General features: G+C 25.4%; 6 protein-coding genes across 6 annotated transcripts; 2 read left to right on the top strand and 4 right to left on the bottom strand.

The window, feature by feature from the left end:
- Positions 1-12: 12 nt before the first annotated feature.
- Positions 13-1,487, top strand: DICPUDRAFT_155989 (uncharacterized protein; the record flags this gene model as incomplete). The annotated part of the gene is made up of 2 exons (XM_003291342.1): positions 13-610; positions 643-1,487. 2 exons carry the CDS (start codon positions 13-15, stop codon positions 1,485-1,487), a joined length of 1,443 nt encoding a protein of 480 aa, XP_003291390.1.
- Positions 1,488-3,796: 2,309 nt separating this feature from the next.
- Positions 3,797-5,203, top strand: DICPUDRAFT_82062 (uncharacterized protein; the record flags this gene model as incomplete). Its single annotated transcript, XM_003291341.1, has 2 exons — positions 3,797-3,873; positions 3,976-5,203. 2 exons carry the CDS (start codon positions 3,797-3,799, stop codon positions 5,201-5,203), a joined length of 1,305 nt encoding a protein of 434 aa, XP_003291389.1.
- Positions 5,204-7,300: 2,097 nt separating this feature from the next.
- On the bottom strand, positions 7,301-10,714 carry DICPUDRAFT_82061 (uncharacterized protein; the record flags this gene model as incomplete). The annotated part of the gene is made up of 2 exons (XM_003291334.1): positions 7,301-8,172; positions 9,247-10,714. The coding sequence occupies 2 exons, from the start codon at positions 10,712-10,714 to the stop codon at positions 7,301-7,303; spliced, it is 2,340 nt and encodes a 779-aa protein (XP_003291382.1).
- A 351-nt stretch (positions 10,715-11,065) lies between these two features.
- On the bottom strand, positions 11,066-12,440 carry DICPUDRAFT_49777 (20S proteasome subunit alpha-3). The gene is made up of 4 exons (XM_003291333.1): positions 12,398-12,440; positions 11,992-12,198; positions 11,484-11,842; positions 11,066-11,358 (listed from the first exon to the last, which is right to left on the bottom strand). Exons 1-4 carry the CDS (start codon positions 12,416-12,418, stop codon positions 11,199-11,201), a joined length of 747 nt encoding a protein of 248 aa, XP_003291381.1. The 5' UTR covers positions 12,419-12,440; the 3' UTR covers positions 11,066-11,198.
- Positions 12,441-13,005: 565 nt separating this feature from the next.
- DICPUDRAFT_95353 (uncharacterized protein) lies at positions 13,006-13,860 on the bottom strand. The gene is made up of 2 exons (XM_003291332.1): positions 13,763-13,860; positions 13,006-13,637 (listed from the first exon to the last, which is right to left on the bottom strand). The coding sequence occupies exons 1-2, from the start codon at positions 13,834-13,836 to the stop codon at positions 13,109-13,111; spliced, it is 603 nt and encodes a 200-aa protein (XP_003291380.1). The 5' UTR covers positions 13,837-13,860; the 3' UTR covers positions 13,006-13,108.
- A 518-nt stretch (positions 13,861-14,378) lies between these two features.
- Positions 14,379-15,908, bottom strand: DICPUDRAFT_98992 (uncharacterized protein; the record flags this gene model as incomplete). The annotated part of the gene is made up of 3 exons (XM_003291331.1): positions 14,379-15,484; positions 15,562-15,751; positions 15,833-15,908. The coding sequence occupies 3 exons, from the start codon at positions 15,906-15,908 to the stop codon at positions 14,503-14,505; spliced, it is 1,248 nt and encodes a 415-aa protein (XP_003291379.1). The 3' UTR covers positions 14,379-14,502.
- Positions 15,909-16,640: the final 732 nt, after the last annotated feature.

Genomic DNA, 16,640 nt, shown 5'->3' with positions numbered 1-16,640 from the left:
CCACTTTGAAAAATGGATGATTTATTTATTTTCTTTTTTATCTTTTTTATTATCATTTTTTGTTTCTTTAGTTTTTTATATAATAACATTGATAACAATAATAACAATAACAATAACAATAATAATAATAATTTTAAAAATAATTATAATGATAACATTAATAATAATAATAATTTTAATAATAATAATAATAATAATTTTAATCATTGTAATTATAATAATAATAATTTTAAAAATAATAATAATAATAATTTTAATAATAATAATGATTATATTTATAATAATAATAATAATAATGGTTTTAATAATAATAATTTAAATAATAATAATTTAAATAATAATTATAATAGTTATAATAATAACAATATTTTTAATAATAATATATATAATAATTATAATAATTATAATAATAATAACAATAATTTTAATTATAATAATTATTATAATTTTAATGACAATAATAATTTTAATAATTTTAATAATAATAATATATATGATAACAATGATAATTTTAAAAATAATAATTATAATAACGATAGCTATAATGATGGTAGTTTAAATTTAGATAACATCTACTCCAATACCAGAGACAATACATGTAGAAAGGGGAGTAAGATATTTTCCATCTCGCTTTTTTTAAAGAGACCCCAATAGAACCACAAGAGAGAACAACCCCACACTTTTATCCTTCAGACCCAGCCCCAAATAATAATAATAATATAAACAATAGTAACAAGACATTAGAGTCAGATGTATTATTATTAGAAATTAAAAGAAAGGATAAAGAAAAAACTGAAAGGGAAAAATCAATAAAAGAACTCAGAAAAGAATTGAAAAAATTAGAAAGAGAATTCCAAGAAACTGAACGTTCCGAAAGATCAGCAAGAGAAAGAGAACGTTTGGAAATATTAGAAAGAGAAAGAATCGAAAGAGAAAGAATTGAAAGAGAAAGAAGAGAAAGAGAAAGAAGAGAAAGAGAACAAAGAGAATGGGAACGTACCCAAAATTTAATAAGAGAAAGAGAACTACAAGAAAGGGTACGTAGAGAACATCTTGGAAGAGAAAGAATGGATGTTGAACAGCCAGAAAGACAACAACCAAGAAGACAACCAAGAGAAACAGAAAGAATGCAAATAGAGCATTCACAAAGACAACCAACAGAAATAGAAGCAATGCCAATAGAGCATCCACAAAGACAACAACCAGAAAGAATGCAAATCGAGCATCCAAATAGACAACCAGAAAGAATGCAAATCGAGAATCCAAATAGACAACCAGAAAGAATGCAAACACACCATCCAGAAAGACAACAACCAATAAGACAAGCAAGAGAAAGTACCCAAAATTTATCAAGACAAAGAATGGAATCAGAAAATAGAGAAAGGGTACAAAGAGAAAATTATTTAAGAGAACAACTATTAAGACAAACAATAGAAAGAGAGCAACAAGCAAGAGGACATACCCATAGAAGAAATAGAAGATCATAAAAAAGGGTACCATTATGTAGAGTCCATTTAATGATATTATAGTAAGTAATTCATACTTCATATTTATACATAATAAATAAACATATATTAATTTAATTTATTATTTAATTGTAGAGAGAGATAATCACGTCGATGGTTAAATGAAGTCACTATAACTGTATTACCAGATAATCATTATGAAATCACCATGAAGCTGCTTTAAATAATAATGATTCTGATTTGTACCACATGAATGTCGAATGCCTTTTCGATTTCAATTACAGTTTTAATATGTAATTATTAGATTTATTGGATATGGATCAAGAATTTGCTGGCCACGAATTCGATGATCACATGGACATGGATCAAATAATATACTATTCCAATGGGTACTGATTAATAACTAAATTAAAAAAGGCTAAAACATCATTGGACAAACATTACCATCGATATTTACATTTTTAATATTAAATTATTCATCAAATTATCCTCAACTCTACAAAGGCTCCAACAACTAGTTCTCTTAATGTAAGTATAATTTTAATATTTACATAAATATTATTAGATTAGAATATAAAAGAAACTAATATTTTTTATTCTTATATACAGTAAATGTATTAATTATATTGCTTTGTCTTACCATTTAATTATAATGCTTTGTCTTACGGTTTAATTCTGCTCTTTATTTAATATCAACGTCGGTGTGTTTGTATTCCTAAGGTAACAAAATTTTAAAATATACATAACTATTATTATGTTTGAATATAAAAGAAACTAATATTTAATTCATATTTAGTTTAATTCTTTCTATTTCAGATTTAAAACGCTCTTATATTATATAATTATAAATATTTCTCTTTCAGTGTATCATGCTCTAAATTTAAAGTCTATCTTGGTTGATTTTTAAGGTAACTATAATCTTAATATAAAATAATTATTATATTTGAATAAAAAAGGAACTAATATTTAATTTTAATCCTTATTTATGTTTATTTCAATTTTTTTCTTTTCAGTCTCCTCACATCATTTCCAATTCTTTCTTTTCAGTTTCGACACATCCTTTTCAATTCTCTCTTTCAGTCTCGACACATCATTTTCAATTCTCTTTTTCAGTTTGAACAAATCGTTTTCAATTCTCTCTTTCAGTCTCGACAAATCGTTTTCAATTCTCTCTTTCAGTCTCGACATGTCGTTTTCAATTCTCACTTTCAAGTTTGACACATCATTTTCAATTCTCTCTTTCAGTCTCGACAAATCGTTTTCAACTCTCTCTTTCAGTTCGACACATCATTTTCAATTCTCTCTTTTCAGTTTGGAAACATCATTTTCAATTCATTAATAATACAAAGGGGTTTGTTTATTATTTTAATTGTGGTTTTTTCAAGTCATTAATCATTAATTGGGAGTTTTTCCAAATCATTCATCATACATTATGGTTTTGCTTATTATTTTTTATTGTGGTTTTTTCGAATCATTAATAAAATATTGGCATATTTGTATTCTTAGGGTAACTATAGTAGTGTTAATATTTGCATAATTATTATTATATGAATATAAAAGATACTAATATTTAATTTTAATACTTATTTAGGTTAAATCGAATTTTAATTTTTTAATTTCGACACTTTATTTCAACTTGAAATTTTCAAGTCATTAATCATAGATTGGGGGTAAAGTTTATACTTTTTAATTGTGCTTTAAAATAAGTTAAATCAAAGTCGAAGATATTTTTATAATTTAGATAAATTACCCCACCATACGATAGTATCCAAATCACTTTTCATCAACACTCTTTTCATAAATTTCATTTTATATAAAAATGATATTTTCATAATATAATCAAACAACATGTGTACATAAAATTTATTGTGATAGCAGATACAATCATTAATAAGAACAAGTAAGTAAATTAATATAATAAAAACAAAAATAAAACTATATAAAAACAGAATCACTAATCTAATCAATTGTTTTTAATATTTTAAAAGAATAGCACAATTGATTTTAGTGAACCAACATCTCTTAATGAATTTAATTTAGAAGTTTTAAAAATTCATTAGATCTATTTTGGGTCCAATTCAATAGAATCCAAAATTAAACGTAATGGCATCAACCTCATATCTGAGAATAATATCTTTATCTATTTATTAATTAATATATTAATATTAATAAAATAAAATAAAATAAAATAAAATAAAATAAAATAAAATAAAATAAAATAATCATCATATTTTGCTTTTTTTTTTTGAAAATTTTTTAAGTTTTTTTTATTAAATTTTTAAGAAATTTGTTATAAAATTTTTTTTATTTTTTTATATTTTATATTCATAATGGATGAGCTACTATCATCTCTAATTAACTTTCAAGTAAATGAAAAGTTAAAAAACAATGGTAATATTAGTGATAGGTAAGTACAATACAATACAATACAACACAATAAATATAAATAATAGTCGATTAATTAAAAGCATATTAATTGGTGTTTTCTCTTTTTAACTATTTATTATAGATTATTATATATAGTTTGGAATAATATATTTTTAAGAAATGAAATTCATAAACATATTTTAAAGTTTATTGGACATAGTGTTGAAGAATTTGATAGATCACGTTATGACCAGTTTAAAGATAAATCATATATAACAACACTTAAGTGGCATGGTGATACACTACCAGATAAAAATGAATTTCCGCCATTTTTGACAAATTTATATTTGAACTATTTTAATAAAATGTTAACTCCAACAACTTTACCAAATACAATTACCACACTCACATTCGGTATTGATTTTAACCAAGTAGTTAAACCGGGCACATTACCAAATAATCTCACAACACTCACATTCGGTAATGATTTTAACCAAGTAGTTAAACCGGGCACATTACCAAATAGTCTCACAACACTCACATTCGGTAATGATTTTAACCAAGTAGTTAAACCCGGCACATTACCAAATAGTCTCACAACACTCACATTCGGTGGTGATAATTTTAACCAAGTATTTATACCCGGCACATTACCAAATAGTCTTACAACACTCACATTCGGTGAATATTTTGATGAGGTAATTTTACCCGGCACATTACCAAATAGTCTCACAACACTCAAATTCGGTCGTAATTTTTGCCAAGTAATTCCACCCGGCACATTACCAAATAGCCTCACAACACTCAAATTCGGTTATTTTTTTAACCAAGTAGTTCCACCATGCACATTACCAAATAGTCTTACAACACTCAAATTCGGTGTTGCTTTTAACCAAGTAATTCCACCTGGCACATTACCAAATAGTCTCACAACACTCAAATTCGGTTATTTTTTTAACCAAGTAGTTCCATGCACATTACCAAATAGTCTTACAACACTCACATTCAGTCATTGTTTTAACCAAGTAATTCCACCCGGCACATTACCAAATAGTCTTACAACACTCACATTCGGTTATGATTTTAACCAAGTAGTTCCACCCGGCACGTTACCAAATAGTCTCACAACACTCACATTCGGTCATCGTTTTAACCAAGTAGTTCTACCCGGTACATTATCAAATAGTCTCACAACACTCACATTTGGTGATGGTTTTAACAAAGTAATTCCACCTGGCACATTACCAAATAGTCTCACAGCACTCACATTCAACAATAAATATAACCAAGTATTTCTACCTGGCACATTACCAAATAGTCTTACAGAACACGGATACAGTTCATATAAAAGGGTATTTATAAAAATATAATAATAAAACTATAAATATTAAACTTTTAAAATTAAAATATTATAAGTTAACAAAAATATTTTTGGGTAATAAAAAAAAATATAATATTCATTTTTTAAAAGTTTGAACTTAAAAAAACCCAAACCCAAAAGAAAAAGGTATAATTATTTTTTCTTAATATTTTTCCTTTTTTTTTTTTAATAATTTTAATTATTAATATAATAACAAAATAGCATCAACTCTAGTGTTGAGAAATTCAAATATATTAAAAGAAAGTCTGGATAATATTATAAAATTTTAAATTTAGAAAAAAAAGAATATATCCAACAGCTTTCATATTTTTAAAAAAAGTAAAAATAGGTGTTGTAGGGGCAGTTGGGAATAAAAATTTGTTTTTTTAAAGGCAAGCTATGACTTTGTAGAATCCCTAATTTAAAATATCTATTTCTTTAAATTAACTTATTTTTAATTTTATATAGTTATAACCATCTAAACTGTACTTTTTTCAAACAAAATGCAAATAGAGTAATCACAAAGACAACCAACAGAAATAGAAACAATGCCTATAGAGCATCCACAAAGACAACATTATCTAAATTATAAAATTATCTTCAACCAGAAAGAGAAACAATGCAAATCGAGCATCCAAATAGACAACCAGAAAGAATGCAAACACACCAACCAGAAAGACAACAACAAATTAGACAAGCAAGAAAAAGTACCCAAAATTTATCGAAGACAAAGTATGGAAGCAGAACATACAGAAAGGGTACAAAGAGAAAACTATTTAAGAGAACAACTATTAAGACAAACAATAGAAAGAGAGCAACAAGCAAGAGGACATACCCATAGAAGAAATAGAAGATCATAAAAAAAGGGTATAACTATTTCTCTTTCAATGTATCATGCTCTATATTTAAAGTCTATTTTGGTTGATTTTTAAGGTAACTATAATATTTAATAATTATTATTATATTTGAATATAAAAGAAACTAATACTTATTTAGGTTAATTCGAATTCTTTGTTTTAAGTCTCGCCACTTAATTTCCAATTCTTTCTTTTAAGTCTCGGCATCATTTCCAATTCTTTCTTTTCGGTTTCGACACATCATTTTCAATTTAAGTCAACTCAAAGTCGAAGATAATTTTATAATTTAGATAAATCACCCACCATACGATAGTATCCAAATCACTTTTCATAAATTTCATTTTATTTAAAAAATGATATTTTCATATAATCAAACAACATGTGTACATAAAACTTATTGTGATAGCAGATACAATCATTAATAAGAACAAGTAAGTAAATTAATATAATATTAAAAACAAAAATAAAAACAAATAGAAACAGAATCACTAATCTAATCAATTGTTTTTAATATTTTAAAGGATCGGTTGACCAACTAAATTATTTTTATTAAATACTCTTTAAAAGATTAGCACTTATTGGTTTTAGTGAATTTAATTTAGAAGTTTTAAAAACTCATTAGATCTATTTAAGGTCCAATTCAATAGAATCCAAAATTAAACGTAGTGGCATCAACCTCATATCTGCAAATAATTTAGTTTATCTATTTATTAATTAATTTATAAATAAAATAAATAAAATAAAATAAAATAAAATAAAATAAAATAAAATAAAATGGTTTTTTGGTTTTTTTAATATATAACCCCTATTTCAACCATTAATAACACTAAAAAACAAGGGTTATTTTATCAAGTTACTGGAAGTATCGATTTTTTTTATAATATAATTATATTATTTATAAAATTTTAAATAATAAAATAGAAAGGTATCATTTTTAAAAAAATTAAACTCAAATATATTTAAAGTATCCCCAAAGAAATAAGTACTAAAAAAAATAATAAAAAATTATTACCAAAAACAAAAAAACAACTATTATAAATTTTAGATCCACACCCATTTTAAGAAAATTTAGATCAAATCATTCGGGACATAAAATCAAACCTTCAATTAATATGACAATTAATCATCAAGTATATAAATAAATAAAAATTATTTTTAGAATAATCAATTTTATCATTTTTACACAAATTTTTTTATTTTATTATAATTTTATAATTATAATTATTATTTTAGTTTTATTTTATTAAATATTAACCCTTTCTCTTTGAAGGTCTCCATGCATTTGGATCATTATATTTATCATAAAGTGGTTCGATTTTTTCTTTTCTTTTTCTTTTTGAAATTTTATTTGGATCTGCAGATTTGAAGAATTTTGGTGCTAACTCGACTAACCATTTTGGATCAATGGTACATACTTCTCTCATATATTCTTTTGTTGTTAAAACCAATTCGTGGTAAATTACCCAATCTGGATTTCTATTGAATAAGGTTGAAGATGGATGAATGTATACAGGTTGACCCTCAACTAAAGTTTTATAACCTTCATTTGGATCTTTTTTAGAGGCATTGGCAAAGTAGCCAGAACAAATTGCTTTTTGAATTTTAGTATGATTTCTACCACAAGAGATAATATCTAATTTATAACGATCCATAATTGTAATGAGTTGCTTTTTAACATCTTGAGCTCTACGAAGAGAACGTGCTTGAACAAAATTTTCGAAACACCATGGATTACTAAATTTACTATTCTTCCAACCATTATAAACATTGAGTAGAGTGAGATGATCACCCTCTGATGAAAAGAATTTAGCTTTCTTTTGATCTGCTAATGCTTGTTTTTCTTTTGGTCTATAAAATACATTTTGAACTGAAAGCATAGCAACAATAGTTAAAATTTCATCACTACAACCTAAATCTACAGAGGCAATTAACATTTTCGATAGCTGAGGGTCCAACGGAAACTCTGCCATTTTTCTTCCTAAACGTGTTAAAAGACCCTCTTCATCAAGAGCACCCAATGTATAGAGTTGTTCCATTGCCGATATTAAGGTTTGGACTGGTGGTGGATCCATAAAATCGAAATTTAATAAATCGTTGATACCCATAGCTTTCATTGTCAATACTGTATTACCCAAATTAGTTCTTTGAATTTCTGGAATGGATGATGGTAACATTTCATTTTTAAAAGCACTCTCAGTATATAGACGATAACATTTACCTGGACCTGTACGACCAGCTCTACCAGATCTTTGTCTTGCTGCTGCTTGAGAAATTGGTGCTACAACTAAAGAGTCCATACCATTCTTTGGATTAAAACATTTTTGTTTAGAGAAACCTGGATCAATTACATAATAAATACCATCGATGGTTAAAGATGTTTCTGCAATATTGGTAGCAATGACTACTTTTCTACAACCTGGTGGAGCTGGCTCAAAAATTTTAGTTTGCATTTCGGATGGTAAAGCAGAATATACTGGCAATACAATTAGCTCTGGTACATTTGAACCCAACGATTTCATACGCTCATATAGAATTTGACAAGCTGTATCGATTTCCTCTTGACCTGTTAAAAAGAGTAAGATATCACCGGGTGGTTCTGATAGATGAATTTGCATAACTGTAATTAGGGATGCATCTAAATAATCTGCTTCGGGCTCTTTGGTGTAACGAATATCTACTGGGAAAGTACGACCTGGAATAATAAATAATTGACTGTTCATAAAATATTTTGAAAACTTTTCAGCTTCTAATGTGGCTGATGTAATTAAAACTTTAAGATCTGGTCTACGACCCAAGGCTTTCTTTAATAAACCAAATAAAACGTCAGTACTAATAGTTCTTTCATGAGCCTCATCTAAAATGATTACTGAATAAGCTGATAAATTTGGATCCAAAAGACATTCTCTTAACAAAATACCATCGGTCATGAATTTGATAATGGTTTCAGGCGATGTGCAATCTTCGAAACGAATAGCATAACCAACCTCTTGACCTAATTGACAACCAAACTCTTCTGCAACACGCTTACTTACAGACATCGCTGCAACTCTACGTGGTTGGGTACAACCAATTTTACCTTTGGTGCCATATCCAGCCTCTGCCAAGTACTGTGCCATTTGAGTAGTCTTACCTGAACCAGTCTCACCTATTACAACTAATAACTGGTTATCATGAACAGCTTGTAAAAATGCTTCACGAAGTGGAAATATTGGAAGTGACTCTCTTTGCTCTTTAATTGATCTACTAGTAGTTTTACCATATGAAACATGTGAACCCTGTGTATTTTTCTTCCACTCTGGTAGGTCAGTATCTATACCTTGACTAGCTATGCTTCTAATCTCTTGTGCTAAATGACGACCACCTGGATCAGGCATTGGATCGTGCCATGGTAGTGAAAGATCTTTTGGCATACTATCCATCATTTCATTTCTTTGTTGATTCTTTTCTTCTTTTCTTTCCTTGGCCAAAGCAGACTGTGTACTTGCTGCTCTTTGCAAAGAACCATTTGGATTTTTAACAATTTTAATTGGTGATAGTTGTTGCATATTGGCTCTTGTACCCCTTAAAAACTGTGGTTCATCTTCATTTCTTTCAATTTCGAAATCTTCTTCAACTCCCTCTGTATCGTCATTAACTAAGCCATACTCCTCATCATAGTTTGGCATTTCTTGAACACTTAATATACCAGCTGCAATTAATTGCTTATGACCCCATCTCTCTGGGGACGAAATTTTCTTTCTAGATCTGCCTGAATAGGCGTCATCATCGTCATCATTAATCTTTACACCGCTATTGGATGGTCTTGATGGATTATTTCTGTTTCTATCTTGATCCTTTGTTATTGAAACAATATTTTGTTGTGGATTTAAATCTCTACCAGACTCTTGGTCTACATCTCTCATTGATAAACTGATCTTTGAGCCTGCTACTGATAATACCTTAACTTTAACACTCTGATTTCTTTTAACTGCATCAGATGGATGATTTAATTTAACACGTCCTGATTGAATTTGTGAAATATGTACCAAACCATCTCTTCTTCCTTGTATACCCTCTAATGAAACAAAACAACCATAATCATTGATTGTTGAAACTTTGCCGTTATAAATTTTATATAAAACTGGTTCTTTATCCAACTCTTTTCTTCTGTCACCATCTCTTCTATCATAACCTTTTTTATCTGAACCATTGCTATTGGTACTATTATATTTTAAATCAAACTCTTTATCTAAATCATCCATTTTCTTTCTATTTTCTCTTTTAGTCTTTTCGTCATCAATTGGTACCTCTACAACTTTACCTTGTTGAAATTCGTTATCATTTGCAATTGATAGACCTGGAAATTTAGTTGATTTTGCCTTTTCATTTTGTAAATTGTCATCGTCCCAATCATTTGATTTATTACTATTATTTTTGGTTGTTGTAGTTGTGGTTTTTTGATTCTTTTTTTTCATTTTTTCGATTAAATTGAACAAATGGGAACTTAATGACTCTGGGAAATCGGCACCATTTTCTTCCAATGCTTTATTAAAATCTTTTAACTTGGGATTTTCTTCTGCTAAACTAATTACAAATTCTGCTAAGACTTTATCCCCTGTTCCAATAAATCTTTCTAACTCATTGCAAACCTGTGACTCCAATTCGATTCTTTCTAATTGATCCATAGCTTGATTTTAATTCTAATATTTTATTATTATAAATATAAATATATATATTTAAAATTTGTAAAATAATATATTTTCTTTAAATAATCATAAAAATAAATATACTATATTTAATATATATTAATTTTAAAATATATATATTAAAAATAACAATATCTATTTCAATAATTAATTTAAAAATAACAAATGAAAGTAAAAAAAAAAAAAATAAAAAAAATAAAAAAAGAAAATAGTTATTTATGAAATTTTTAAAATTAAAAAATAATTAAATAAAAAAAAAAAAAAAAAAAAAAAAAAAAATTAAAAAAAAAAAAAAAAAAACGAGATAATAGAATAGTTTAATTTAAATTTAAATTAAATAATATAAAAATAATATAAATGTTATTTATTTATTTTTATTTATTTATTTTTATTTATTTTTTTTATAAAACAAGTAATTATATTATGAAGTTTTTTTATTTTATTTTATTTTGATTGGAAAAATTTACATATTGGCTTCTTCTAAAGCTTGTTTAGCATAAGCTTCAGCTTCATCGAATATATCTTTTGGAACAAGTTGGTGAACACCATTGGTTTCATTTGAAATCCAACCTAATTCTAATTCAAAATCTTTATCTTTAACTTCATCATGAACAGAGTAAATACTAAAATTTGGGTTTAAATTTGATTTTTTTTTTTTTTTTTTTTAATTTAAAAAGAGAAAAAAAAAAATTAGTTAATTATTTTATAAAAAAATATTGTATGAGTTAATATATGATGATTTTCTTACATTCTTGCAACTTCTTTAATAGCTTCACGTGTTGTAATTTCTGAAAATTTAACTTTTTCTAATTCATTTTTAGCAGCTTGTTTACCCTTACCCAAAGAAGAACCAAAGTAACCAATACATGAACCTGATGGTTCGATCATATAAAGTTGTGGTCCATATTGATCGATACCAGAAATGGCAATTGAACAACCAAATGGTCTAACACTACCATATAATGTATGAACGTGGTTATATGATGCAATTCTTTGTGATAAAACTTTAATTGGAATTGGTTGACCATAAACTTGTCTGTATTGTTTGGCTTCTGATCTGGCACGTGTAATTAATTGTCTTGCATCTGCTAAAAATCCTGAAACACCCTATATAATATGATATTTTTAGTGTGTGTGAAAATAATTTATCGATTTGTATTTGTTTATGGTTCAATGAATAAGAGAAAAACAACTGTTAGAATATGTGCATACAATAAGATAGGTGAATATAAACATTTGTATAATATGATACCTACAACACCAATATGTGTATCAATATGATGAATTCTACGATTTGAACCATGGCATAACATCTTTGATGGAACTAATTTTTCAATACCTATTACAACACCATCTTTAGTTTTAATAGCAACAAGTGTACCACTGTTTTCAACTGCCTTATTGGCATATTCTACTTGAAATAATTTACCATCTGGTGAATATGTTGATACATATAAATCATACTAAAATTTATCAATTTGGTTGGTGAGGTTATAATTATGTTCATGTTATTATTAATATTATTATTATTATTATTATTATTATAAATATTAGTATTTTATTATTATTATTATTATTATTATTATAAAATTATTTTTGTTTTAAATAAAATTAGTATATTAATATTCTAAAATAAAACTAAAATAAATCCAATAAACTTACCCCTGATCCAACACTTGACATTGTTTATTTATATTATTTATTGAAAAAAAAAGAAAAAAATAAAAAAGAAATAATAATTAAAAAATTTATATACAAAAAAAATTTAATAAATTAAAAAATAAAAAAAAATTGAAGTTGATTGAAAAAAATTAAAAAAAAAATAAAAAAAAAATAAAAAAAAAAATTATAAAATTAAAAAAAAAAAAATTAAAAAAAAATAAAAAAAAAAAATTAATATTTTTTGATGAAATAATAATTTATTTGTTTCTTTATTTAACTTTATAATTCTGATCCCCGAATTTTTTATAAAAATATATGAACTCAACTTAATAATAAAATAAAAACCAATCAATATTTGAAAAATATTTTGGAAATATTATTTTTGACCAAAACAGGACTGAGTTATATTCACACAAAAATATTGGAACTTAAGTTTATATTTGGCTGCTGTATGAAAAGTGTAAAAAAAAGAATGATTTATGTAAACAAATTATAACAATTTTAATATTCCAACTGGTTTGCTGTGTGTGGTATTTTAATAAATTTTTGATTATCATAATCTCGATCAAAAAAAAAAAAAAAAAAAAAATTGTGTGTATATTTTTTTTATTGATACAATCAAAAAAAGGGAGTGAGGAGTGGTTTTTTATTTATAGCAAAAGGTAATGGTTTATATTATTTTTTAAATATGATGAGGTTTTTGTTATTTTTTTATTCGTCTGATTTCCAATCAGATTTGATTGAAAAGCCATATTCGACAGATAAATGTTCGTTTTTATCATCATCAACGAAAACAACTTTAGCAGTGTAACTACCACGAGCAAGAATACCTGATGGAGCTTCTTCCCAACCATGTCTTGGTGATGAGACAGAGTGAGTAGCAGCTTGTGGAGCAAATGAACCTAACATGGTTTCTTCTTTGCTTACTCTGAGTCCTTTTCTGTAAACAGTGTTTATTTGTTTGAGACCAGAAACAATATCGTGTTGAATTTTGAAAGTTAAAACAATCTTGTAGTGGCATTTTTCTTTGATAACAAATGGTTTTTCTTTCATGGCTTGGATTAATTCTGGAGTATCGAGTGGGTAGGTAATTTCGTTACCACCAGCACGATCTTCGAAAACAATTTTCATTTCTTTAATAACAAGTTTTCTTGGATCATCTGATGGACCACTGACAGCTTTACCTAAAAGAGCTTCTTTATATTTTCTTAATGATTCATCTTCAGCATCTTGTTTCATTCTATTTTTATTGATAAATTATAAAGTTAATACCATATTTTTTTTTTTTTTTTTTTTTTTTTTGTGTTTGATATTTTTATTTGTTCCACAAACATATTTTTTTTGTTGGATTATTTTTGTACATACAATTCGTCAACAGTGACTTTTTTTGATGGGGTGTAGGCTGGAACGTGGCTATCTTCTTCGTTAGCGTCTGACATTTTATCTAATTTATTGAATATACACTAGGGAAAAAAAAAATTAAATTGAAGGTTTTATTATATTTTATTTTTTGATAACAAAATTTAATCAAAAATAAAAAATAAAAAATAATAAAAAAAAGTAAAAAATTTTTAAAATAAATAAAAAGTTTTAAATTAATGTTAAATTCTAATAAAATATTTTTAATATAAAATATATTACAAAGTAATATAAATAATTTGAGGCAGAAATAATATATTATATAACTTACAGTACAAATATAATTTATAGAAAAAAAAAAAAAAAAAAAAGATTTTTTTTATTAAAAAAAAAAAAATTTATAAAAAATTATAAAAATAAAAAAAAATAAATTAAAAAAAAATTTCAAAAAATTAAAAAATAAATTATTAGAATAAAAACCCAAAAAAAATTGAAATTTTTAAATTGTTTGGGTGCTCATATTAAATTTGTTGATGATGTTTTGTTGATGTTGATAAAAAAAAAAAAAAAGAGAAAAAAATTAAATGAATTGATTTATATGAATAACAATTAAAAAAAATTTAAGTTTTTAATATATAATTTATATATAGCATTTTTATTTTTATTTTTGTTTTGGTATTCTATTTTTATTATTTTTATTATTTTTATTATTTTTATTATTTTTATTATTTAATTTTAATTATTATTTATGAAACTGGATAACCATGGAAACCATCATTATCTTCAGTATTTGTTTCATTATTTATTGTACTCCTTAATTGGTTTATCGAGTTTTCAATTATTGCTTGTTGCTGAGCCAAAGCTTGTTGTTGTTGTTGCTTAATCAAAAGCTCGGTTGTATGGGCAATTGATAATGGATTGATATGATCAAATTCTTGACGTTGTAGGAGTGGTGATTGCACAGTGGTAGATGAGGAGTTAGAAAGTGGTGATTTATGAAGACTAATGGTTGACTGATTTAATAATGTTGATGATGGAATAACCTGAGACTCTCTAATTACACCACCAGATTCTTTAAAGTTGTTATGGATTGAATTAAATGAAGCATTTAATGGTCTTAATGGTGATTTATCATTTTCCTCATCATCGCCATATTTTTCTAAAATGGGGGTATGTAAAATGCTGTCACCTTGATGTTCGTCATTTTCGCTAATATTAATGCTAGTGTTATTATTATTATCGTTATTGTTATTATCGTTTTCAACATTACTACTCTTAATATCCATATCGATTGAAATTTCACCTTCACTAATAAATGGTACAAATGAGGTTGAGACACCTTTTGAACTTTCTGAACGAGCTTTTAATGTTACTCTAATGATTAAAATAAATATAATCACTTGACAAATTGGTACGACTACATAGGTTGAAAATGACATATAGTCAAATGGAACGTGGAATGCTAAACTAAGAATTGAAAATACACCTCCAAAGAAATCCATAACTACAAATATTTTACTTAGACCAACTTTTTCTTCCCAAACCTCGGCTACCTGTGGAAAGAAACCAACCGCCATTAACCCAGTTGAAATGATACATAATAATAGCTCTACAACAAATTTATTTGTACGATCTGCATTTAAAATTGAATAAATTGATATAACTAATGCGACAGATACTAAAATAACTAATACGAATGTAAATGATAATCTTTTTCTATTATACCTCCTAAAAATTAAATATTTAATATTAGTATAAAAAAAAACACATTAACAATTATTATTAATCATAATTGTAATAATTACTTTTGGTAATATAAATGTTGAAATACAATTGCTAAAGCAAAAATAGAGAATAAAGTGATTTGAATAAAAAGAGCTGGTGGTTCGCTATTGTATATTAAATTTGTTCCTAAAACTAAACCGCAAGCATACCAACAGCCGAAACAGACTGGTGATACACCTTTTGTTGATTTCCTTTTGTAATTTAAATGAACTAAAATAAAAAAAAAAGAAACTAATTAATAACCAACAAATAAAAAACGAGATTTAAAACAATGTTTATTCGATAACTTACTTTGTGGTATTAATTGTACTGACCAAAGTACAGTACCTATAGTACCAAATACATTTGAAAGAATTTTATTTTCCATGATATTTGAATAGGTCGAAAACTTGTTAAAAATATGTTTTTTGATAAATTATTACCAGCTACGGAAAAAATTAATTGTTCAATCACACTCTTTTGGAATAAAAGTTGATATGTCACAATCAATTGAGAATCTAATTTTAGGAACTATATAAATTAAAGGAGTGTTGGTTTTAATTTGTGCCACTTTAATAGTATATTTGATTTTTGTTTTTCTTTTTTTTTAATAACTATTAAATAAAAAAAAAAAAAAAAAATTTATAGTTATTGAAAAAATATATTAAATAAAATATTTAGCTAAATATTTGTTAAATAGTTGTTTTAAAAAAAATGAATAATGATAATTTAAAAGTTAAAAAAATAATATATGAATTTTTATTTTTTTATTATTTTAAATATGTATTTTTTTTATGTGTGTATTATTAAAAGATTATTTAGATTTTAAAATATGAGTAATTATTAAAAAAATAAATGATGTTGTTTATTTTGTTAAGTGAGTGTGTTGTGTATATATACTATTGTATATGAAACAATGTTTTTGATAATGCAATAGGAGAGAACAAAACAATATAAAAGTAAATTAAAAATATATAATGAAAATGATATATATAGAAATAATTATTGGGACACTGGTGGTTAAAGTGAAACGAAGGGATATTATAGTATTATATGAAACAATCAATATGAAAAAAAAACGAGAAAAATGCTTGTATGTCTGTGATAAATAAAAAATAAA

Source organism: Dictyostelium purpureum (assembly GCF_000190715.1).
Source record: "Dictyostelium purpureum unplaced genomic scaffold DICPUscaffold_273, whole genome shotgun sequence".
Classification (NCBI taxonomy): Eukaryota; Evosea; class Eumycetozoa; order Dictyosteliales; family Dictyosteliaceae; genus Dictyostelium; species Dictyostelium purpureum.
Note: the sequence above shows the minus strand (reverse complement) of the source record. Positions and strands in the feature narration are given on the sequence as shown.